The sequence below is a fragment of the Elephas maximus genome, chromosome 5 (genome assembly GCF_024166365.1).
Source record: "Elephas maximus indicus isolate mEleMax1 chromosome 5, mEleMax1 primary haplotype, whole genome shotgun sequence".
Lineage (NCBI taxonomy): Eukaryota > Metazoa > Chordata > Mammalia > Proboscidea > Elephantidae > Elephas > Elephas maximus.
In genome coordinates this window covers 86,539,626-86,566,275 of record NC_064823.1, presented here as the reverse complement: position 1 = coordinate 86,566,275, position 26,650 = coordinate 86,539,626, and the positions used below count along the sequence as shown (strand labels likewise).

The window sequence follows — 26,650 nt, the reverse complement described above, 5'->3', positions numbered from 1 at the left end:
CAGTATCGCTTTGTTCTGTTTGAACTACTGCCTCTTGATCTGTGTACAGGTTCCTCATGAGCACAATTAAGCATTCTGGAATTTTCATTCTTCGCAATGTTATCCATAATTTATTATGATCCACACAGTCAAATAAATGCCTTTGCATAGGCAATAAAACACAGGTAAACTTCTTTCTGGTATTCTCTGCTTTTAGCCAGGATCCATCTGACATCAGCAATGATATCCTGGTTCCACATCCTCTTCTGAATCTGGCCTGAATTTCTGGCAGTTCCCTGTCAATATACTGCTGTAGGCACTTTTGAATGATCTTCAGCAAAATTTTACTTGCATGTGATATTAATGATATTGTTCGATAATTTCTGCATTCAGTTGGATCACCATTCTTGGGAATAGGCATAAATATGGATCACTTTCAGGTGCTGTCTTCCAAAGTTCTTGGTGTAGACAAGTGAGCACTTCCAGTGCTGCATCCATTGAAACAGCTCAGTGGACATTATGTCAATTCCTGGAGCCTTGTTTTTCACCAGTGTCTTCAGTGCAGCTTGGACTTCTTCCCTCAGTACCGTTGGTTCCTGATCATGTGCTACCTCCTGAAATGTTTGAATGTAGACCAATTCTTTTTCGTATAATGACTCTGTGTATTCCTTCCATCTTCTTTTGATGCTTCCTGCATCATTTAATATTTTTCCCATAGAATCCTTCACTATTGCAACTTGAAGCTTGAATTTTTCCTTCAGTTCTTTCAGCTTGAGAAATGCTGAGTATGTTCTTCACTTTTGGTTTTCTATCTCCATGGCTTTGCACATGTCACTATAATACTTTACTTTGTCTTCTTGAGCCACCCTTTGAAATCTTCTGTTCAGCTCTTTTACTTCATCAATTTCTTCCTTTTGCTTACTTACTTGATGTTTAAGAGCAAGTTTCAGAGTCTCTTCTGATATCCATTTCGGTCTTTTCTTTCTTTTCTGTCTTTTTAATGACCTCTTGCTTCCTTCATGTGCCTTGATATCATTCCACAACTCATCTGGTCTTCGGTCATTAGTGTTTAATGCTTCAGATCTATTCTTGAGATGATCTCTAAATTCAGGTGGGATGGACTCAAGGTTATACTTTGGTTCTAGTGGTCTTGTTCTAATTTTTTTCAGTTTTAACTTGAACTTAAACATATGAGCCACTGATGGTCTGTTCCACAATCAGCCCCTGGCCTTTTTCTGACTGAAAATACCTTTTATATCATTGCAAATACCTGAAAGTACCTCTCAGAGTATTGCAAATAACCTTTTTTCACCAACATAATGGCAGCTATATATGTGGATCTTGCTAGATGGAATACACAGGAATCAAACCAACTACATATGTGAAGAGGCAATGGAAGAAACCTTCTCAATGGGCAAAAAAAAGTCCCAATATACTTGTCAAATTCTAATCAAATTGATCATTTTTCCCAAGGTGTAGAGAAAGGAGTGGGCAGAGGTAGATATTAAGGAAAGAAACTTTTTTTTTTTTTTTGCTGCCTTGCAGTTGATATTATTGTTTGTATATATATAGTAGATGAATAAATTCATGCTTAGAATAAATAATTTACTAAGATCCTGGTTTGTTCCAAGGATCTCTCACGTATGGCTCAGGAGCCAGCCTCAGTGATTCAAATATAGTGTGACCATGTAATTTTTTATGTTAGAACAAAACATTTTTGAGAATGCTAGGAGGTACTATTAATAATTACACCAGAGCAATGGAATAAACTGGGACTCTCATGAGCACATTGGGAATATGGTAACTCTGCTTTAATGTGATATAATACAGAGATTTTATGGAGTGGAAGGAAATGGAACTAGGATGATATGGAATGATTTTGAGCTTACCAGATGAGTTTGTTTTGAAAAGAATAAGAACTGAAAGTTTCTAAAGAGAATGGAAGGGGGGAAGCAGCAGGAAGAATAGAAAATAAGCCAAGAAGTAGAAAAGAGGAAAGAACACCAATAAGAAATTCAAGAATAAGCTCTTTGCCCAGGAAGAAAAGGTGAATGTTAGCATATGGGCATGAGACATTAAGCAGTGTGAAACATACCGACCAATGGTCTTGAAGATAGTGCAGAACCAGGCAACATTTTGTTCTTTTATACGTAAGATTGCCATGAGTCAGAGCTGACTGGATGGCAGTTAACAACAACAACAACAGATTGGAGGCCTAAAATCATTTCCAAGGAGAGGAAAAGGGAATGCATGAGGTGGAGTAGCAGTAGGTATTGTTGTTACCGTTGTTGATAGATGGTGTCAAGTCAGTTTTGACTCATAGCATCTCCATGTTACAGAGTAGATCTGCCCCATAGGGTTTTCTAGGTTGTAATCTTTATGAGAGCAGATCACCAGGTCTTTAGGCTGAGCACTTAACTGTTGCACCACCAGAGTTAGGCCTAAGCTTTGTAATAATGAGGATGTATGCCGAAGTTTAGGTGATTTTTAAAACATCACTTATACTAAGAACATTGAAAATCCTAGAAGATCACATTTTAATAAATGTAATTCAAATAACAGACCATGAGTACTCTTGGCTATAAATGGAATTTTATTACAAATGCTGTCATTTTAACACATGTTAATAGTGGCATAAAAAAGGCTGTAGGGTTTAAATCCCTGCCCAGTGACAGGAGTTTATGATAGCCTGGAACTGCTTACCAGGTGACACTGTAGGTCTGAGGGTGTTGGTAAGAAAGATAAATGTTGATCAAATAGTTAATGTTGTTGTGAGGTGCTGTTGAGTAATTTCCTACTCATAGCTACCCTGTGTGCACAACAGAATGAAACACTGCCCAGTCCTGTGCCATCCTCACAATCGTTGCTATCCTTGAGTCCGCAGTTGCAGCACCTGTGTCAATCCATCTCATTGAGGGTCTTCATCTTTTTTCTCTGACCCTCTACTTTACCAAGCGTGATGTCCTTCTCAGGGACTGGTCTCCTGGTAGCATGTCCAAAGTACATGAGATGAAGTCTCGCCATCCTTGCTTTTAAGGAGCATTCTGGCTACACTTCTTCCAAGACAGATTTGTTTGTTCTTGTCGTAGTCCATAGTATATTCAGTATTCTTTACCAACACCATAATTCAAAGGCATCAGTTCTTCTTTGGTCTTCCTTATTCATTGTCCACCTTTTGTATGCATATGAGGCAACTGAAAATTGATTAACAGTTACATTGTGGTGGGTGCCACATAGAAAACCTAAAATATGCAAACTGTGTTCGTGGAAGAGGCTAGGAGAATCTAAGTCCTGGGTGGTATGTGAAAGATTGACTTTTTTTCGATTATCTGTATTTGGATTCCCTGGGTGGTGCAACTAGTTAACATGTTCAGCTTCTAATAGAAAGGTTGATAGTTCAAGTCCACCCAGAGGTGCCTCGGGAGACAGGCGTAGTTATCTACGTCTGAAAAATCAGCTACTGAAAATTCTGTGGAGCACAATTCTACTCTGACATACACATGGGGTCACCATGAGTCAGAAGTGACTCTACTGCAACTGTTTTTTTGTTTTTGTTTTTGTTTTTGTTTTATATACGTAATGCCTATCGCTTGTATATGAATAACCTTTTCCATCATCACATGTAACTGTCATCCCAAGTAAACTACCTGTTTTATAGAAGTCTACTTTTTTTTTGCTTTATCCATCATAATCTCTAGTTTCTTGTTACGCTAATGCAGTGATAGTGGGTTGTTAGAAAATCACATAGAAAGTAAGGAAATTTAAGAAGTTGTAAGAGTAAACATTTATGGCAGAAGACCAGCTGTATACTTCTCTGTAATTATAGCAAGACCTTACTCTGGAAGAAAGAATACAGGCTTGTATAAAAGGAGCCTGAAATGTACATATCTGGATTTACAGAATTGGGTTGTAACCTGATCAAAGTATCTTTTGACAATTGTAGCTACACAGGCAGCCATTTGAAATTCATTTCTCTGAAATCAAGATTGCCTAAAGGAGGTTTTTTTTTCCTTCGCTGTGTGTGTTCGTGTAGTTGACCCTCCTTAAAATCTAGGATGAGTATCCCTTGGAGAAGCAACTAATGATCTATAAGAAAGGAATGTCAAACTTTATCTTTGGAATTCAATCCAGATGAGTTTATTGGGTGATTTTCAACCTGATCTGAAAGCCTGAGAATCCCTTCTTGTTTTCATTATCTTTTACTGCTCTTTCTAATTCCTGGGTCATTCTTTACCTTTTTGCTTTAATCTTTACCATTTTTTCTTAGTATTTTATTATTTTTCACAAATGATTGTATAAGCCCAGATTGGTTTTCATACTCAAGACATTGCTCTTTTCTTTATTAGGTATTATTGGGGTACATGAAAAAGATATAAGAATCATTGTTTTATGAGTCCACCTTTATGTGAGGGGTTCTTTAAACTTTGACTCAGAGAAGGACCCACAGCCATTCTTGAACGTTGCTGTCTGGTATATTTGCTGCTTTTTGTGATCAGAATTGCACAATGTACTTTTCGTCTGGTATCCATGTTTCTTCTTTCATTATACGTATTTCTACGTTTTCTTCTTCTCCACTGGACTTTAAAGTTCAGGAGAGTAGGGTCTTTCTGTTCTCCACAGTGTGTACTACCAGGCCTTGAACATCGTAGGTACCCACAAAATTCGAAGAGAATTAAATGGAGTTGAAAGTGAGGTTAGATAGAAAGAGTAAGAAAATTCCTGTCCAAAACAGCAATTGCTAATCTGTTTTTAAAACCATAATATGCCTTATTTATTTCCTAGAGGGAATAAAGCATTTCTAGGGGCATATTAAAGGATCTGAGAAAGTCTGCAGTAGAGATATTTACTTAATTTTATTTAACCTGGTGTTACCAAAGTTGTTTGGAAAAATGCACTTTTGTATCTGGGCTCTGCAGTAAGCAGAAACACAACTTCTTTAAGCCCAAACAAAATTTAGTGGATTATGTAACTGGGAAGAATTCTTGATGAGCTCACGGAATGGAGAAGCTATAGGAACCAGGGCCTTGAGACTGGTGATGGGGACTTAGCAATCCTCTTTTTCATCCATTTTTCCCTCCAGCTTTTGTCTGTTTTGTTCTGGGTGCTGGCCTCATTCTCTCGTACTGGACAGTCCTGAGATAGGTCCTTTCAAAATGATAGGGAATAAAAATAAACTCAGAGGAAAGGGAGAGTGCTGATCTTTACACATCTAAATATCCGTTTTGTAGAAGGGCTTTGTCCCTGCTTAGGTTATGCATTCATACTTTGGACCAATCCCTGTTGTTAGGGGCAGAGTTTACTAAGATTGGCCACATCTGTCTTTCGTACACCCATGTGGCCTGGTGGGATGGGCAGAACTCGATACTTTTAAGAAGAAAGTTGGGAAAGCTTCTTAAGAAGGACAGAAGTAATAGCCACCATTCATTCAAGTAATACTGACCCTTTCTCTGCACCAGACACTCTTCTAGGTATTAGGGATACAACGCTGAACTAAATAAATGGATAGTTCTCCCTTCATAGAACTTACGTTTCAGAGGGGAGGCAGATAATAAAGGAGATAAGTAAAACATATGGCATGTTTGTGATAAATAATGGTAAGAAAAAAAGTAATAAGTATTTGTGGGGAGAAGGGAGGTTGAAATTTTAGCTAGAGTTTCTAGGGAAAGCCTCACTGAGAAGTTGGCTTCTGAGTAAAGATCCAAAGACGTGACGGAGGGAGCCAAGCAGACAATCCATTCAGAAGAAACAGCAGGTATAAAGGCCTTGAGGTGAGAGTGTGGCTCATATGTCTGAAGACAGGCACAGAGACTAGAGTGGCTGGCCTGGATAGTAGAACTAAGAGGGAGCAGTAGGAAATAAGTCAGGGCTTATTATTATCTGGAGAGCCGGATAATAATAAGCTGGGGCTTGTGGATTGTCACAAAGACATTGGCCTCACTGTTAGTGAAATGGGACCTTTAGGGGGTTTTGAGTAGAGGAGTGACATGATCTGGCTCCTGATTTGACTGTTCTGTCTGCTCTCATGAGTATAATGGAGGCAGAAGCAGGGGACCACCCAGGAGGCCACTGCATCAACTAGAGAGAGATGATTATACTATTAACTTAATGGGAAAGGCTGCAGGAAAAGCTGGTTTGAGGGAATTATCAGGAGTGCCCAGTTTTGGACATGTGAGATTTGAAATGCTTATTAGACATCTACATGGAAATGTTTTTATAGGTCTGGAGTTCAGGGGAAAGATTCCAGATGAAGATATAAATTTGTGAGTCATCAGCATATAGACGGTGTTTAAAGGATTAAGACTTGATGAGATCAGTCAGGGAAAGTATGCAGATAGGAAAGAGCAATCCAAGGACTGAGTCCTGGGGCACCTCTGGCACAACATATTTTTATTTTATTCTGTTAGTTCTTCTTATAACACTAGTATTTCACAAATTCAGTTTGAGAAATACTGACCTAAAGAAACAGTATTTAGAAATGGTAACAAATGTAAATCCTGAGTAAAATGAGCAATAGCATATCTTTACGACTACCTCTCTTCAGACCATATAGAATACAGTTTATTTCATCTAAACCTTAGGAATATACTCCTAATTTTCCAATATATGGCATGGTAATCTCAATAAATAGGTAACATTTATTATTTTTTTTTAATCTCAATAAATAGGTAACATAGTACCAGTAAAACATTTTGTGGAAGTATATTGATTTTGAGGTATTCTGTGTGTGTTATGACCCAGGTAGTTGCTTAGTGATAGATCCAGACATAGCTATTAAGTTCTAGATTGAAACTTAAAATCTCTCTAACTTTTCTGGGCATTTGATGGCTTTTGGTCTGATTTTTGGTGCTACAGAGTCTATTCCTAATATTTATTACAGTTCAAGTATTTGCAAAGTAGGTGTGTGGTAAAATAGAGACAAATTGTTCTTACCCTCAGACTAAAACAAAATAGGAAGAGGGACCTAGCAATCTACTTCTAAAAAAATTGGCTAGTGAAAACCTTATATTCATAAGCAGAGCATGTCTAACGTAGGGCCGGAAGATGAGCCCCTCAGGTTGGAAGGTACTCAAAATTCAACTGGGGACAAATTGCCTCCTTAAAGTAGAGTAGACCTTAATGATGTGGATGGAGTAAAGCTTTTGAGACTTTTATTTGCTAATGTGGCAGAATTCAAAAGAGAAGAAACAGCTACAAACTTCTGTTAATAATAGAAAAGTTGAATAGATGAAGTATGAATCCAGGAAATTGAAAGTTGTCAAAAATGAAATGTAATACTTGAAAGTTGATGTCATGGATTGAATTGTGTCCCCCCAAAATATGTGTCAACTTAGTTAGGCCATGATCCCCAGTATTGTGTGGTTGTCCTCCATCTTGTGATTTTTCTATGTGTTATAATCTCTGCCTGTAGTTAAAGAGAATTAGGGTGGGATGTGACACCGTTGATCAGATTACATTCTTGATCCAATGTAAAGGGAGTTTCCCTGGGATGTGGCCTGCACCACCTTTTATCTTACAATAGATAAAAGAAAAGGGAAGCAAGCAGATTGGGGAACTCATACCACCAAGAAAGCAGTGCTGGGAGCAGAGTGCATCCTTTGAACCCAAGGTTCCTGCATGGAGAAGCTTCTTGACCAGTGAAAGATTGATGATAAGGATGTTCCTCTAATGCTGACAGAGAGGAAAAAGCCTTCCCCTGGAGCTGATGCCCTAAATTTGGACTTGTAGCCAACTACACTGTGTGTGAGAAAATAAATTTCTTTTTGTTAAAGGCATCCACTTGTGCTATTTCTGTTATAGCAGCACTAGATGACTAACACAATAGATATCCTAGGCATTAGTGAGCTGAAATGGGCTGGTATTGGCCATTTTGAATTGGACAATCACATATATGGTCTACTATGCCAGGAATGACAAATTGAAGAGGAATGGCATCACATTCATTGTCAAAAAGAACATTTCAAGATCTGTCCTTAAGTATAACTCTGTCAGTGATAGGATACTAGCAATAAGCCAACAATGAAGATCAGTTAATATAACTATTACTAAAATTTATGAATCAACCACTAATGCCAAAGATGAAGAAACTGAAGATTCTTACCAACTTCAGCAGTCTAAAAATTGATCAGACATCCAGTCAAGATGCATTGATAATTGGTAAATGGAATGCAAAAATTAGAAACTAAGAAGGATCAGCAGTTGGAAACTATGGCCTTGGTGATAGAAATGACACCTGAGATTGCATGATAGAATTTTGCAAGACCAACAAGCTATTCACTGGAAGTACTTTTTTCAGCAACACAAAAGGTGACTCTGTACATGAATCTCTCCAGATGGAATACAGAGGAATCAAATTGACTACATTTGTGGAAAGAGACAATGAATAAGCTTAATGTCATCAGTCAGAACAAGCCAGGGGCCAACTGCAGAACAGACCTTCAATTGTTCATAGGCAAGTAGCTGAAGAAAATTAGAACAAGCCCACAAGAGCCAAAACATGACCTTGAGTATAACCCTCCTGAATTTGGAGATGGTCTCAAGAATAGATTTGACACACTGAACACTAATGACCAAAGACCAGACGAGTTGTGGGATGACATCAAGGACATCATACATGGAGAAAGAGGCCCTTAAAAAGTGGGACAGAAAGAAAAGACCCAAATGAATGTCAGGAAAGACTCTGAAACTTGCTCTTGAATATCAAGTGGCTAAAGCAAACAGAAGAAATGACGGAGTCAAAGAGCTGAACAGGAGAGTTCAAAGGGCAGTGGGAGTAGACGAAGTATATAATGACATGTGCAAAGAGCTGGAGGTAGAAAGCCAAAAGGGAAGAACACTCTTGGCATTTCTCAAGCTGAAAGAACTGAAGAGAAAATTCAAGCCTCGATTTGCACTATTGAAGGCAAAATACTTAATGACTCAGGAAACATCAAAAGAAGATGGAAGAAATACACAGAGTCGCTGTACCAAAAAGACTTAGTCAACGTTCAGACATTTCAGGAGGTAACATACGATCAGAAACTGACGGTACTGAAGGAAGAAGTCCAAGCTGCACTGAAGACGTTGGTGAAAAACAAGGCTTTAGGAATTGATGGAATACCAATTGAGATGTTTCAACAAATTGATGCAGCACTGGAAGTGCTCACTTATGTATGCCAAGAACTTTGGAAGACAGCTACCTGGACAACCAACTGAAAGAGATCCATATTTATGCCTATTCCCAAGAAAGGTGATCCAACTGAATGTGGAAATTATCGAACAATATCATTAATATCACATGCAAGTAAAATTTTGCTGAAGATCATTCAAAAGTGGTTGCAACAGCACATCAACAGGGAACTGCCAGAAATTCAAGCAGAATTCAGAAGAGGACATGGAACGAGGGATATCATTGCTGATGCCTGACGGATCTTGGCTGAAAGCAGAGAATGCCAGCAAAATGTTTACCTGTGTTTTATCGACTGTGCAAAGGTATTCAATTGTGTGGATCACAACAAATTGTGGATGACATTGCGAAGAATCAGAATTCCAGAACACTTAATTGTACTCATACGGAACCTGTATATAGACTAAGAGGCTGTTGTTCGAAGAGAACAAGGGGACACTTCGTGGTTTAAAATCAGGAAAGGTGTGTGTCAGGATTGTATCCTTTCACCATATTTATTCAATCTGTATCCTTACCAAATAATCCTAGAATCTGGACTATGTGAGGAAAAACTCGACATCCAGGTTGGACAAAGACTCATTAACAACCTTTGATATGCAGATGACACAACCTTACTTGCTGAAAGTGAAGAGGACTTGAAACACTTATGTGTAGAGTCACAGTTTAGGTTGTTGACAAAAGATATTTGCAGTGATTATTGTTGATGAAAGATATTTGCAGTGATTAAGTCATTGTTCTTACAACAGTCTATCAGGCATTCTTCAGCCTTGCTTCTCTCACTAAAGCTGTATTTTCCGACCACAGATCCTTCCTCTTTGTTTCCAACTTTCAAATTCCAATCACCGGTAATTATCAATGCATCTTGATTGCATGTTTGATTAATTTCAGACTGCAGAAGTTGGTAAAAACCTTTAATTTCTTCATCTTTGGCATTAGTGGTTGGTGGGTAAATTTGGATAATAGTCATATTTACTGGTCTTCCTCGTGGGCATATTGATATTATCCTATCACTGACAGCGTTGTACTTCAGGCTAAATCTTGAAATGGTCTTTTTGACGATGAATACAACGCCATTCCTCTTCAATTTGTCATTTCTGTTGTAGTAGACCGTATGATTGTCTGATTCAAAATGACCAGTCCATTTCAGCTTACTAATGCCTAGGATATCGGTTTTTAATTGGTCTGTTTTGTTTTTGATGATATCTAGTTTTCCTAGATTTTTTACTTCACACATTGCATGTTCCTATCATTAATGGATGTTTGCAGCTGTTTCTTCTCATTTTGAGTCGTGCCATATCAGCAAATGAAGATCCCAAAACTTGACCGCATCCACGTCTTTAAGGTTGACTCTACCTTGAGGAGGCAGCTCTTCCCCAGTCATGTTTTGAGTGCCTTCCAACCTGAGGGGCTCATCTTGTAGCACTGTACCAGACAATGTTCCCCTGCCATTCATTAGGTTTTCACTGGCCTATTTTTTCAGAAGTAGACCACCAGATCCTTCTTCCTACTCTGGCTTAGTGAAGAAGCTCTGCTAAAACATGACTACCATGGATGATCCTTCTGGTATTCGAAATACTGGTGGCATAGCTTCCAGCATCACAGCAACACGAAAGCCACCATAGTATGACAAACTCACAGACACGTGGTGGTCCTGCAGCTTACTGTGGCAATAACAGCTTTAGAAACTTGATATTTTTAGACCCTCCTCATGGTTGCCCTTTTCACATCTATAAACCAAAAACCTGTTGCCATTGAGTTGATTTTGACTCATAGTGGCCCTGTGGAACAAGGTAGAACTGCCCCATAGAGTTTCCCTGGGTGTAATATGGAAGCTGAATGCCGCATCTTTCAAGATTACCCAGCACCTCCATCTTGCCAAATTCATCGATCCACTCTTAGCTCTTATCTTATTTGAACTTTCTGAAACTCTTGATTCAGCTGATTATACTTTCTTATTGAATACTTTCTTCATCTGGCTTTGGGACTGCATTCGATCCTGGTTTTCTCTCCGATCTCACTGGCTGCTTTCTCAGTGTCCTCTGCTGGTATTTCTTCCTATTGCTATAAAAGTTAGAGTGGTCCAGGGCTTAGAGTTTATCCCACTTCCTTAGTGGCACTCACTCTCGGGGTTGTGACATCTTGTTCCATGGCATTAAATATTTCTTACATGGTTTTGTGTCCCAAATTTATGTCTGCCTACTCCACCTTTGAACTTGGACTTCTAGTAGGCAATTTAGATCTAAACCATCCCAAATTCCTTAAAATGACCTTCAAGGCCTTTACAGTCTGGCCTGTGCTTACATATGCAACTTCACTTGCTGCTACTTCCTCTCCTTTGCTCCTTCAGCTCCTGCCATACTTGCTGTTCTTACTATTTCTCCAGCTGCCAAATTCCTTTCTTTATTGGAGGCCTTGGACTTGCCTAGAATGTTCTTTGCTCAGATCTTTGCATGGCTTGTGCCCTCATTCCGGTATCAAATGTATTTTTTCAGAGAGCTTCCCTGACCACCCTGATAATACCCCCGTTTTATTTTTTTCTTAGCACTTTTCACTACCTGAAATCGTATTTTATTTCTCTTGCACTGGAATGTTAGCCCAAGGAGAGCATGGGATTAGTCTACCCATCCTTATATCCCTAGGACTTAGATAAGTGCTTGGCTTAGAGTAGACTCTCAATAAATGTTTGTTGAATAAATAAATAAATGCATGGGGTCATTCTACACATTGTTTTATGTGTAAATCATGAATATTATGCCCTGAATATTCTTGATACAAGATACAGAGAAAGTTTATTATAATAGCATGGTTAAACATAATAGAAAAACAGCTAGCTAGGACCTGTTGCGTGTAGCCTTAAGAAGGAATTTTCCATGAACGATACATGGGATATCTCTTTTTTGGCCCCTCTCTGTAAATACATTATGTTTTCTTGGCTCTCTTCATGCAGCTGAAGAACAAATTCATGAAAAAACTTCCACGTGATGCAGAAGCTTCGAATGTGCTTGTTGGGGAGGTTGACTTCTTGGACACTCCTTTCATTGCCTTTGTTCGACTGCAGCAGGCTGTCATGCTGGGTGCCCTGACTGAGGTCCCTGTGCCCACGAGGTAAGCTGCTCCCCAACCTATTGTGGTCTTACCTCTTTCTAGAAGAATCAGGTTCTACAATGTAGTCATAGAAAAGTCAGGGCCTATGATGTGGTTATGGAAAAATCTTTCCCACAGTCTAAAGGCTAAAGAATCAACATAATCAGGATATAACCAGTGCCAGCATGTAGGAGAGATATAATCTGAAATAATGGCTAAGTCTGACTATACTATCAGATTACTTGGCATTTACATAGTAGTAGTAACAATAATAATAATAATAATTATAATAATTTATTGGGCAGTGTACTGGTTTCTTCTTATGGATTATTCTATTTAATACCCCAGTAGTATTTTAAAGTACAAACAATAGGTATCTGGATTTTACGGATGAAGAAACTGAATCTGAGAGCTTAAGTAATTTTTGCTAGGCCATACAGGTGGTAAATGGTTCAGAAGGTTTCATTTGCTCTGTGTTTTATCAGAAAATTGGTAGCAGTTACCTATATACACACACACATAAAACTTCATGATGCTGTTATCCTTAAATTTGTACACTTTGCTGTTATGTATTATGCTGCAATAACTTTTTATTTTAAAAGGAAGCATATTACTCTTATGTTGCAATCATCCACTCTTTTTTTAAACTGTTCAAACACCTTGTATTTTATTTATTTCAGTCATATATTTTTGCTAATATGAAAATACAGTGGGCCGGCAAACTGAATATTTAAAGCTATACAATCCTTATTTCAAAAACAGATTCCAGCTCTTTGAGCTTCATGTATTTTCCAAGTAAGTCCCCGAAGGCTTTAAAATATTACATTTAAAATATTTCCCCATGAAAATTATTTCACAACATTTATATATGCAGACAGTAGTAAGAACTCTCTGTCAGAAAGGTGACAAAGAGACATTAGTACCTGCGCTTTGTAGAGTAATCCTTTATTCCATTTCCCCACATGAGCAAGAAGGGCTCTGCATCCTCCTTGGGAATCTCAGAAGTCGGAGCATGATAACCTGTAGTCACAAGAGGCACAGTGTTTGTGTGGAGCCAGGTTAGGAGGAAATTTCCTAACGGCCTCCTAATTTATAGATTGTAGGCATTTTTCCTGATCATGCATGTAGTTTCTTCCCCATTTTTATATTTCTCTAACACTTAAAATAGGAATAATACATGCAGCAGTCACTGGACAAATAGTACTGCAAAGGAGATGATCATAGCTTATTCAGTTAATGGGATTATCATGACTTGTGTTTTCTGTAACTTAGATTTTTGCTGGAAGACATTCCAGCAGAGCCTTGTAGTTCTATCTGAACCATCACCTGGTGAATAGCTGCTCAGATAATGGCCGAAGTCCAGCTTGTGTGCCCCCATGGTTTTATTTATGTCTCTTTGGACTAACTTTGCTGGGGGTTGAAAGAAAAAAAAAATGCGAGAAGTATTGAAGACAATTGCTCTAGCTTTTTCAGTTTTAGTTTTTCTTTAGAAGCTACAAATAAAATGTTTTAAAAGGCTTTTTACTGAACAATAATTCGAGCTCTTTGATTAGCAAGTCATGACTATTCTTGTGCCCCTCTGTCTAGCCTTATCATCTGCCATCTGCTTTTGTCTGGCTCATTCTCCTTTTCCTTCCATACCAGAGGGTGCTAGTCTAGAGGTGAAATTACAGCATCATTTGAGTCAGCAGAAGCAGCCAAGCAATTCAAGAGAATATAATTCAATAATATCAGAAAACTATTTTAGGGCAATAATCCAAACAATATATCCTTGCATATTAACATTTTCCCAGGAAATAGCTTTCTCCATTTGCTGTCCTGCAACCAGTGCAAGCTGTAATCCCTGAGTAGGGAGGCTCATTAGTTTTTTTCATTTTTGATGAGTAATGTGGGGCCATTTACAATGGCTGCTTCCTGTGAAATCCAATAAAGGAAATCCCATAAGGAATGTGGCAATCATTGTGAGGGACTGCCTCTGCATTTGACAGCATGCTTTAACGTACATGCTAGTCTGTGGTACTAAAGGAAGACCTGTTTTTGTACATATTTTTTTTTCTGTGGTAGCTCTTTCTTTTAAAAGTGGAAGAAAGTTATACTGTTACGTTTATTATTATTATTATTGCTATTACTAGTGAACAGTATTAGTTTCAGGAAATGTGGCTCAAGCAGCTTTTCTTTGTTGCGTAGAGTTCGCAAGGCTCATCTGTTTATTATCTGGTTGATCTGTTAGCTTTCTGCTTGCAGTTGGACTGCTGCTATGGATGTCTGTCTGCTTAGGGCCCTCTTGCTATCAATTTGGAAGCACACAAGTCTATGTCTCTATTCTTTGGTCTTTGGTGACTTAGTAGGATGTGTTTATGATTTTCCTAGCATATTGTAGGCACTTTGCTTGCTGCCATCTTATATTCACACCTGATACACTCGCATATACTTGAGCTATAAAAAATAACAAAAACAAGCCCATTGCCATCGAATCGATTCTGACTCCTAGTGACCCTAGGGTTTCCAAGGAGTGGTTGGTGGATTCGAACTGCTGACCTTTTGGTTAGCTGCCGAGCTCTTAACCACTGCACTACCAGGACATTACTTGAGCTGTGTAGAGGATAAATATTATTATTCCCATTTTATAATTTCAACTTGGAGGCAAAGGGAAGATTCACTATCAGTGCTGGGAATAGAATTGCAGATTTCTAACTCTGAGGTTAAACTCTTAGGGAGGGCCCAAGGACATATCCTGGGAGCCCTGGTGGTGCAGTGGTTAAGAGCTCAGCTGCTATCCAAAATGTCAGCAGTTTGAATCCATCAGCTACTCCTTGGAAACCCTATGGGACAGTTCTACTCTGTCTTATAGAGTCACTATGAGTCGGAATCGACTCGATAGAAATAGGTTTTTTTTTTTAGTAAGGACATATCAAGAATGGACTGAAATAAAATATTTACATTTTCCTATGAAGAATGATAAAAACTCCAGATCAATTTTTCCTTTTCTGATCTTGATTTGCCCATATAAGAAACAAATAATTATTTGGTGAGCTCTAGTCCTCTAAAAAAAACTAAGAATGTTTACCTGTCTAGTATCATTGTAAATTAATATATAATTTATGTTATCAATAATGATTTGATTATGAAAGTAGTTTTTGCCTTAAGGGAGTGGTTTGTGCTTAATTATCAAACTGATAAAAAAATAAAAGCATTAGCGGGATTGAGAGGGAGGTCCTGCTAGCATACTTCTGTCACGTCCACCAGTCTAATTGCTAGCTGCTGTTGACTGCCTGAAATGTGGTTGATTATGGTGGGTTTGTGGCCCTCTTGAATTGATGCTGGAAGCTACAGTTTAGCCACATTTTTCAAAGCCGCTAAATATGAATAATGGGTTATTTGATTCACTGTTTTGAGAGGAGGGAGTAAAGGATTGGTACATGCTGAGTTTATTCTTGAAATAGCTGTGATATATCAGGAAGGAACGGGGGTGAGCATCATTTATGAAGTGATTGAGTAGTTTGGGAAGGCTGACTCCTTTTCTGATATTGTGCTCTGTTTTTGCCTGTAATTATTTTGTGAGTGTGAGTATAGTCCATTGGTTCCGGACACAGATCATCTGCTACTTCTTTTCATTGTGGAGAATGTCAGCAGCAGCATCTCTGTGCGTAATTAATTAGTTATATGAAAAAGCTCACAAAAGTAAGGGCCTCATGAAGATTCTTGAGACAATTTGGTACTATTAAAAATTCTAACTATGGTTTATTTCTAATTATGAGTTGAATGAAAAGAACTCAGTAACATACATCGATTTTTTTTCTGGGCTGTCAACATTAGGCTGTGCCCTTCAGCCACACAAATGTGATGTTTACCCTAATTTTTTAATAAAGAAAAAAAGCTCTGGTTAAAAATAACATCTGTCCATTGACAAAAAACAGCTTTGGTCATGAAACGAGCTTTCAGTACATTATAAAAGCTGCATTTGGCAGGATGTGCCACTATCATAAAAGTTATAACAGCTTTCCGTTCTTGGAGGGTTAAGGAGGGAAGAACATGTTTCAGACAGAGCCATCCTCAACTTGCTGAGTTGTTCTGTGCTGCTCTTTTTCCCAGATCTCTCATCCCCTTCTCAATAACGCAGTCCAAATCGTTGTTGTTGCTAGTTGCTGTTGAGTAGATTCTGATTGATGGCGACCCTATGTGCAGAGTAGAACTGCTCCCTGGGGTTTTCATGGCTGTGACCTTTCAGAAGAAGATCACCAGGCCTGTCTTCTGAGGAGCCTCCGGGTGGGTTCGAACGGCCAACCTTCTGGCTAGTAGTCAAGCGCTTAACTGTTTGCACCACCAATGTCCTCCTGCAGTCCAAATTAGAGGCTTCTTAAGGGCCTCTATTCTACAGATAGTTTTTGATTAATGGTGATGTTTTCTGCTGCTTTATGTTGGCCACCTTCCGTCTCTATATCATTTTAAGGAGATGGATTACTGAATTGTTCCTGACTAAACTAGGAGTCAGAGTCGACTTGACAGCAGGGGTTTGGTTTGGTTTTAGACTAATGTGAAAATTTTAACTGATATGTAACTGTGTTGTTTCTTTTTTGGTATTTGGTGATATTTCATTAAAGGCAAAATACATTTTTCTTTTTTTTTTTTTAAATAAAAATTACACTTTCCAGGAAAGGGGAATTGTACCTTTGTATTACTGAACTAGTATAATTCTCATTTACTGAGTTAGTTACTATGCTGTATGTTATAATAACCATTAGACTGCTGCCTCCGTCCATTATTTGACTGGTACTATTTAGCAGAGACCAAAGAGTAAATACTGTATAGAAAATGTATGCCCTCATCTTACAGGATTTAACTCGGAGGCTCCATTACTTTTATCAGCTCTTGGAATAGTTACCCATCCTCTGCCAAAGTTTTTATTGGAGGAATATCAATGAGAGTGTTTTTCTTACTCTATGTTGTTGTTCTTAGGCACTGTTGAGTCAGTTCCAACTCGTTATGACTTTATGTACAACAGAAGGAAACACTGCCCTGTCCTGCACCGTCTTCACAATTGTTGCTATGTTTGAGCCCATTGTTGCAGCCACTGTGTCAATCTTGCCTTATAACAAGACAGCATTTTGGTTTTGTTGCCTTAGAGTCAGCCTGATAATTAGCCCATGTGTCAGCTGGTAAATACATTTTTGTAATGCGTATTTGTAAGCTGAAATCATGAGGGAGATGCTAGGGAGAAGTCGGAAGTTTGCAGAGTGGTTCTGGAAAGGTTTCGGAGAACATGTATTACTGAAAAGTTAGGGTATAGGTACTAAGGTTCAAACCACTGGCCTCTTGGTTAGCTGCTGAGTGCTTAACCACTGCACCACCAGGGCTCCTTAGAAAGAAAAATGATAGGCACAGGAAATCCATTATTTAAAAATGTATTAAGAATCCAGGTGGTTAGGTATTTTCTCTTGCTGCACTGAAGCTTCCCCCTTTTGCCTAAAACAAAAAACAAAAAAACAACCCATTGCCATTGAGTTGATTCTGACTCATAGTGACCCTAGAGGACAGAAGAGAACTGCCCCATAGGGTTTCCAAGGAGCACCTGGTGGATTAGAACTGCCAACCTTTTGGTTAGCAGTCATAGCTGTTAACCGCCGTGACACCACGGTTTCCTTCTGCCTAAATGTAGGCACTTATTGTCTGGGCTGACAACTGTCAATCTGTAGACAGGAAGATAAGACTGGGAGATATGTCCAGTAAATTTGTATTTTACTCTAATGGTTAAATAGTCTTTGTATGTGTTCCACTCAAATCAGTGATCAATTGATTCAGAAAAATACAATACATATACACACACACACATATATATATGTTATAAAGAAGATCTTTGTACCAATATAGGCAGTGATATATAATTTAGGGTCAGCTTCAAAGGAAGAAAATTTCTAGTGTAAGTTAGGGTTCAGTGTTAAGAAAACCCAAAAAAAACCCATTGCTGTCGAGTCGATTCCAACTCATAGTGACCTTATAGGACAGAGCAGAACTGCCCCATAGAATTTCCAAGGAGCACCTGGTGGATTCGAACTGCCTACCTTTTGGTGAGCAACTGTAGCACTTAACCACTATGCCACCGGGGTTTCCACTTTCAGTGTCAGAAGAACTAAAACTCAATCCTAATGTGACTCCTTCACACTAGAATAGACTTTCCTGACTGCTGGTTGCTTTTGCTATTTCATGTACTATGATAACACTTGAAAATGAGTGTGCTGTTCCACTCTGGAACTCATTTATAAGCAAATAAGTGCTTAATGGTTTTAGGTTATTCTGGTATAAATCCCGAGTGTTCAAACTTTTGGATGCCTTCTTATACTCTTAATTTCTGTTTTTTTGTTTTTCCTTTCCCCTTTGGAATTAATTTTTTTATGAAAAAAAGAAGTATCTAATCAAGGGCGTTTTAGACAGTCCCTAACAGTTTATAAAGCATTTGCTGATAATCTTTTTTTTTTTTTTTAATTTAAAGGAAGCTATATAAATAAATGAGTAAAAAAAAATTCTACTAAGCAAAATGCTAAACCATTCCTTGTTTCTTGTCCCTAGCTAAGTAGCCACATGCTCTTTCTCTAGAGTGTCCTATGAACGTGACTGTTGGATAGGTTTTTTCTGTTGAATCATAACCCTGGTATATAAATTGGGTGAGTAATATTAGACAGAATTGTAAAAAGAGCAGGAGGTTAGATGGCCTGTCTGCTCTCTGCCATTTACTAGGCTTATCCATTAACCTCGAGCCTCCGTTTCCTCACCATTAAATGGGAATAGAATATCTGTCCTTACTGCAGAGGGTGGTCTGGAAGATCAAACAAGGTGATGAATGTGAAATACTTTGCAAACTTTAAAAAGCTGTGTAAACGTATGATGTTATCATTTTTATTATCTTCATTATCTCCATGTTAGGTTAGAATATAATCAAGGGATTATCCAGTGTCCCCTTTGGATATTTTTTCATATTCGTTTATTCATCACGTTCTCTCCTGTCAAGACATGCATTTTTGCCTCTATGATCAGTGAGGGAATCCTTCCAGCATGATAAGAGGTGATCCTAAGTGGGGATAAGCTTAATAATGCATGCTGCAGGACCTACTTGCTATGCAGCAGTGCTTTGTGCATTATCACGAAAATTATTTTAGAGAGGGAAGTGAGGACATGTACAAAATTTTAACCATTTGTGAAAGATGCTTTATTTTGAATTTATCTCATATTTCTTTTTCCTTACTTTGACTGTAAGCATGTGGCTCAGCTGTAGAGGACTTGGTTCTTGCTGACTCCCAGTCACTTCTGAGTAGAAACATTTCTTAAAAGTTTGGAAAGGATCATCTGTCACTGCCCATATTGGGTAAGGAAAAGTCTGAGAAATCTGAAGATATGCTAAGTCTTTCTAGTTATTGTGCTTTATCGGTTTTCTCCAAAGATTCTGAATCTTCAAAGATGCTCCAAAGACGGAAGAAGAACATTTAAGAAAGAAAATTTTACAAGTCATAAAGTGAACCTTTCCCACTCAGTGAGGAAGTTTCTCAGGTTTCCCATGCTAAATTCTCCTTTGCCTCTAAATAAACTGAGCAACAATTTGTATTTCCCAGTAGTGTAACAGAGAATTCTTCGTATTACCAAAAATAGTTTAAAGATGAATTTTAGGCCTAACTTTTTTATGAAGTAGGATAAATATTTCTTAATTATAAATACTGAGTCTAATGAAATGTTAAAGCCTTTGCTTCTTTCCTTTTCCTTTAGGTTCTTGTTCATTCTCTTAGGTCCTAAGGGGAAAGCCAAGTCCTACCATGAGATTGGCAGAGCCATTGCCACCTTGATGTCTGACGAGGTACGGAATCAGGAAAATGGGAATCCATGAGTGTCCTAGTTATGCTGTTTTCATACTTACTGTGAAATGGATGTTACAGTATATTCAATTCAAATAATATGGTTATCAGGCTTTTTTTCTTTCTTTTTTTTAATACACAAGGCACAGTCATTTTTGTCAAGTGAGCTGACTTCTACACAGTTTTCCATTAGTAAGGAGATGCATTTTGCTTTTGCATTGAATTCTATACTCTATGTTGGCATAAAATATATTTTCCATTCTTTTTTAAAAATGTTTAAATCATAGAACTGATGTATGTTATAAATAGTTCTAAAAAGTTCAACTCTGTGTTAACTTAAACTTTATCTCTAGAAATATTTAGTATATTCATTCTGGGAATTCAAGTGTCCATATACTGTATTGTTTCAGAAATGTTGGATTCTATAGGAAAATAATGCACAACAAAATAGATAATACTTTTTTTTCTTAGGTATCAGAAATTACATGTTTTTGTGATGTCCTTATCTTGTGGGAAAGAATGATAGAAATACTAAAATGCATTAGCAGTCGTTACTGCAGAGTGTGTAGCACTTTGGGTTATAGCCTTACTAACTCTCATAGTAGTTCAAATGTTATAACACCCATTTTAGGTATGGTAAATCTCAGAAATAGTATTAGAATACACGGTCACTGATTTCTGCTTCTGTGTCTAATTTAGTTATTTTTCCAATTTTTTTACTCTATTTGCCAGTTTTGCCAGGTGTAAAGTGGAGAAAAGAATACTTTTCTCTTTAGTTGTAGATATTTATTTGATGGTTTCATTATCCTGTGACTGAGAGCATTGAAGAATAGCTATGCTATTTTTTTCCCCACTTGATGGGACTGAGCATCTCAGTGAGTTCATTTATTTATATGTTTGTGTATGTATATATATGTATTTTTTAAATTCTTCCTCCTATGATGTATCAATTAGAAATGCTTTAGGCTGTGACAGAATGTCTGACTTACAGTGGTTTAAACAATTTTTGGGTTTACCTTTCTCACATAAAAAGAAGTTTGGAGGTAGGTGGTTTCTGAAGTTGGTTCAATGTAACTATTTAATGATAAATCAAGAACCTAGGCTCCTGCTTCATGTCTTAAGATTGCTGTTAAGGTTAGCCTCAGGCTTTACATCTATTCAAAGCAGAAAGAGGAGATGAGGTGACATTAGTTGTGTCTGTCTCTTTTATCAGGTATTCTAGAGCTTTCCCAGGCAACCTTTTTCTTCTGTCTCATTGATCAGACATGTCAATCCTTATCTGCAGGTGAGACTGGGAAAGTAACTCTCTTGATTTTCCAGTCTCTGTAGTGGAAGGCCCCACATGTCTGTCAGTTTTTTGTACTGTGGTGGCTTGCATGTTGTTGTGATGCTGAAAGCTATGCCACTGGTATTTCAAATTCTAGCAGGGTCGCACATGGTGGACAGATTTCATTGGAACTTCCAGACTAAGACAGACTAGGAAAAAGGACTTACTGGTCTGCTTCTGAAAAAAGTGGCCTGTGAAACCTTATGAATAGCAGCAAGACATTTCCTGGTGTAGTGCCAGAAGATGAGCCCCTCAGGTTGGAAGGGACTTGAAATATAACTAGTCAAGAGCAGCCTCCTCAAAGTAGAGTCAGCCTTAATGACATGGACGGAGTCAAGCTTTCGGGACTTTCATTTGCTGATGTGGCATGACTAAAAATGAGAGTAAACGGCTGCAAACATCCATTTATAATCGGAACATGGGATGTACGAAGCACGAATTTAGGAAAATTGGAAATCATCAAAAATGAAATGGAATGCATAAACATCGATATCCGAGGCATTAGTGAGCTAAAATGGACTGGCATTGGAAATTTTGAATCAGACAATCAAGTAGCCTACTATGCCAGGAATGGCAAATTGACGAGGAATGGCATCACATTCACTGTCAAAAAGAACATTTCAAGATATAACCTGAAATACAGTGATGTCAGTGATAGGATAATATTCATATGCCTACAAGGAAGACCAGTTAATACGACTATTATTCAAATGTACGTGCCAACCACAAATGCCAAAGATGAGGAAGTTGAAGTTTGAAATTGATCAAACATGCAATCAGGATGCATTGACAATTACTGGTATTTGGCATGCAGAAGTTGGAAACAAAGAAGAATGTTCAATAGTTGGAAAATATGGCCTTGGTGATAAAAAAGACACCAGATATTGCATGATAGAACTTTGCAAGTCCAGTGACTTCTTAATTGCAAATACCTTTTTCGGCAACATGGATGGTGACTATACGCATGGTCCTCGCCAGATGGAATACACAGGAATCCAATGGACTACATTTATGGAAAGAGACAGTGGAAAAGCTCGTTATCATCAGTCAGAACAGGGCCAGGGGCCAACTGTGAAACAGACCATCAATTGCTCATATGCAAGTTCAAGCTGAAACTGAAGAAAATCAGAGCAAGTCCAGGAAAGCTAAAATATGATCTTGAGTATATCCCACCTGAATTTAGAGACCATACCAAGAATAGATTTGATGCTCTGAACACTAATGTCTGAAGATCAGATGGTAGAATGACATCAAGGACATCATACATGAAGAAAGCAAAAGGTCATTAAAAAGACAAGAAAGAAAAGACCAAAATGGCTGTCAGGAGAGACTCTGAAACTTGCTGTTGAATACAGAGTAGCTAAAGTGAAGGGAAGAAATAATGAAGTAAAAGAGCTGTTCAGCTGTTCAGAAGATCTCAAAGGACAGCTGGAGAAGACAAAGTATTTTAATTAAATGTGCAAATACCTGGAGTTAGAAAACCAAAAGGGAAGAACACACTCAGCATTTCTCAAGCTAAAAGAACTGAGGAAAAAATTCAGGCCTCAAGTTGCAGTATTGAATGACACGGGAAGTATCAAAAGAAGATGGAAGGAATACATAGAGTCATTGTACCAAAAAGAATTGGTTGAGGTTCAGACATTTCTGGAGGTAGCATATGATCAAGAACCAATGGTACTTAAGGAGGAAGTTCAAGCTGCACTGAAAGGAATGGCAAAAAGCAAATCAGAATACCAATTCAGATGTTTTAACAAATGGATGCAGCACAGGAGGTGTTTACTTATCTATGTCAAGAAATTTAGAAGACAGGTTCCTGGCTAACCAACCAGAAAAGATCCATATTTATGCCCATTCCAAAGGAAGGTGATCCAACAGAATGTGTAAATTATCAAACAATATCAATATCACACAGAAGTAAAATTTTGCTGACAATCATTCAAAAGCTGTTGGAGCAGTACCTTGACCTGGAACTGCCAGAAGTTCAAGTCAGATTCAGAAAAGGATGTAGAAGGAGGAATATCACTGCTGATGTCAGGTGGATCTTGGCTGAAAGCAGAGAATACCAGAATGATGTTTACCTGTGTTTTATTGACTATGCAAAGGCATTCGACTGGGTGAATCATAACAAATTATGGATAACATTTCAAAGAATGGGAATTCCAGAACCCTTAATTGTGCTCACGAGGAATCTGTACATAGACCAAGAGGCAGTCATTCGAACAGAACAAGGGATACTGCACGGTTTAAAATCAGGAAAGGTGTGCATCAGGATTGTATCCTTTCACCATACTTATTCAGTCTAATGCCACTTTCCGTGTTCTTCTTCGTATAGCTGGGCTATACGAAGAAGAAGGTGGCATCAGGATTGAAGGAGGTTGCATTTACAACCTGTGATATGCAGGTTACACAACCTTGCTTGCCGATAGTGAAGAGGACCTGAAGCACTTACTGATGAAGATCTAAGACTACAGCCTTCAGTATGGATTGCACCTCAACATAAAGAAAACAAAAATCCTCACACCTAGACCAGTAAGCAACATCATGATAAATGGAGAAAGTATTGAAGTTGTCAAGGATTTCATTTTACTTGGGTCTACAAATAATGCCCATGGAAGCAGCAGTCAAGAAATCAAATGATGTTTTTTCATCGGGCAAATCTGCTGCAAATGACCTCTTTAAAGTGTTAAAAAGCAAAGATGTCACTTTGGGGACTAATATATACCTGACTCAAGCTATGGTATTTTCAGTTGTCTCATATGCATGTGAAAGCTGGACGATGAATAAGGAAGACTGAAGAAGGATTGATGCCTTTGAATTACAGTGTTCACGAAGAATATTGAATATTCCATAGTCTTCCAGAAGAATGTACTCATCTGTCTTGGAAGAAGTCAGCCAGAATACTCCTTAGAGGCAAGAATGGAAAGACTTCATCTTACATTCTTTAGACATGTTGTCAGGAGGGACCAGTCTCTGGAGAAGGACATCATACTTGGTAAAGTAGAGGGTCAGTGAAAGAGAGGAAGACTCTCAATGAAGATGAACTGACACAGTGGCTGCAACAATGAGCTGAAGTATAACGATGGTTGTGAGAATGGCACCGGATCAGGCGGGCAGTGTTTCATTCTGTTGTACATGGGGACGCTGTGGTTCAGAACTGACTTGATGGCACCTAGCAACACCTAATAGCAACATAGTGGGAGGAAGCCAGGAAAAATGAAGTTGAAGGTGGTTGTGTACACCACAAATGATACACGGATGCTTTGTATTGCCTTTCAACTCCACAACCCTCTACTCTTTAATTCTATTTGTTTAAAAATTCTTGTCAAGAAAAGCTGATTTAGTAATAATTGTTAAGAATAGATAAAGGTTCTCTTCTGGTGACTAAAGAATTTTACTTACGAAGTATGAGAGTTGGGTTATATGTATAGAACTTTCAGATCAACGGCTAGGTTAAAGGAATGAAACAATTGATGAAGAGGGTTACGTATATCCTAGAAGCTCTGTGGAGGTACCTAAAAAGAATGAAGTGTTTGCTACCTTGGATTCTTTAGTTGCTGCTTTACCTAAAGGACAGGAGCCCTGGTGATGCAGTGGTTAAAGCACTTGGCTGGTAACTGAAAGGTCAGTGTTTAAACCCACCAGCCACTCTGCTGGAGAAAGATGTAGCAGTCCGCTTGTGTAAAGCTTTACGTCCTTGGAAACCGCATGGGGGCAGTTCTACTCTGTCCTGTGTTTTATCAATTAGAATGGACCAGTGGCTGTGGGTTGGGTTTTGGCTTACCTAAAGATGGACAGATGATCACCTATTAAAAATTCTTCACTTTCTGTGTTGCTGATATAACCCAATTTTTCTTTCTTTAATCATTAACATCAACTACGTGTTTTAGAGCTGCAGTGCTTGGATTTTAACCTGATCTTAGCACTCAGCTTGAACTTTTTCTTCTTGATTTACTAGCAATTGTTTGTCCCAGTAGTTTCTATTTAGGGAAATGACTTTTCAGTATATTTCTCCAGAGTGTTTTCATTTGGCTTCCATAGCAACTGTATTGGTTATGATACATACCAGCGGGAGATGAAAGACAATATTGTTTAACAGTATTGATAGAAGAAAAGCATAGCTGTTTTCTTAAACCTCTACTCATAATCCTTGGGGTTATAATTTGAACATTTAAATATATTGGGATACAATGAATAATAGGAAATATGGCAGCATAGCTATGGCAATATTACAGTGGATTATAAACTGAATTATTCAGGCTTGACATAGTGTTAGGCATATAGACAGTTCTCTTGTTAGAACTGCATATCTCTTATTCTTTAGGTGTTCCATGACATTGCTTATAAAGCAAAAGACAGGCAGGACCTGATTGCTGGCATTGACGAGTTCCTGGATGAAGTCATTGTCCTTCCTCCTGGGGAATGGGATCCAGCAATCAGGATAGAGCCTCCTAAGAGTCTTCCATCATCTGACAAAAGGTAAATTATCAGGTAGTTGGAATTTTCAGTTGCTGAAACATCCCCGGGAAGAGGGTTATGTTTGGAGGAACAAGTGGGATTGGGTTACTGCTCTCATATTTTCAGGTTCCCATTTTACTGGATATATTATCTCAAGCGAATCACTTATATGCCTTGGTTCCACATTCTCTTGACATGTAAAATGGATGTGATGTTCTTCAGTGATTATAAATTAGACATCTCAGATTATGAATTTGAAATGCATCACAGAGACTCCGTGGGGGATGTTCTGGCAACTCCCTGTACATATTATTGTTGTTGTTAGGTGCCATTGAGTCGATTTCATAGCAACCCTATGTGACAGAGTAGAACTGCCCTGTAGGGTTTTTCGGCTGTAATCTTTTTGGGAGCAGATCTCCAGGCCTTTCTCCTATGAAACCACTGGCTAGGTTCAAACTACCAACGTTTTGGTTAGCAGTTTAACACTTAACCATTACTCCCTGTATGTGTGGAAGGATCAGTTACTCAAGATGAGTCCTTATAGATTGAAAAGTTTAAGAAATTGAGTGAGATTGTGGAGGTGAAGCCATTTTATTGAAGTCTATTATTTCCCAGGTGAAACAGTTTTCCGCTTTTACAATACACAATTTGTTCAACTTTTCTGTTCCTCTAGTCATTTGTCTTGGTTCTAAATATAACACTTTAAGCATAGTCTGTTAGGATAGCAGAAAAAAATAATCTTTCTGCTAAAGGCTGTTTTTTCCCCATGTCTTCTGTAGCTAGTGCATGGTATAGCTGAGAAGC

The 26,650-nt window shown here is 38.2% G+C and overlaps 1 protein-coding gene across 4 annotated transcripts in view; it reads left to right on the top strand.

The window, feature by feature from the left end:
* SLC4A4 (solute carrier family 4 member 4) overlaps nucleotides 1–26,650 on the top strand; it is a 387,871-nt gene that overhangs the window by 250,850 nt on the left and 110,371 nt on the right. For all 4 annotated transcript variants that reach the window (XM_049886070.1, XM_049886071.1, XM_049886069.1 and 1 more), the window contains exons 8-10: nucleotides 12,090–12,247; nucleotides 19,979–20,066; nucleotides 25,713–25,867. In XM_049886070.1, the coding sequence (XP_049742027.1) occupies nucleotides 12,090–12,247; nucleotides 19,979–20,066; nucleotides 25,713–25,867 (401 nt within the window). The remainder of the gene's footprint in view (nucleotides 1–12,089; nucleotides 12,248–19,978; nucleotides 20,067–25,712; nucleotides 25,868–26,650) is intronic.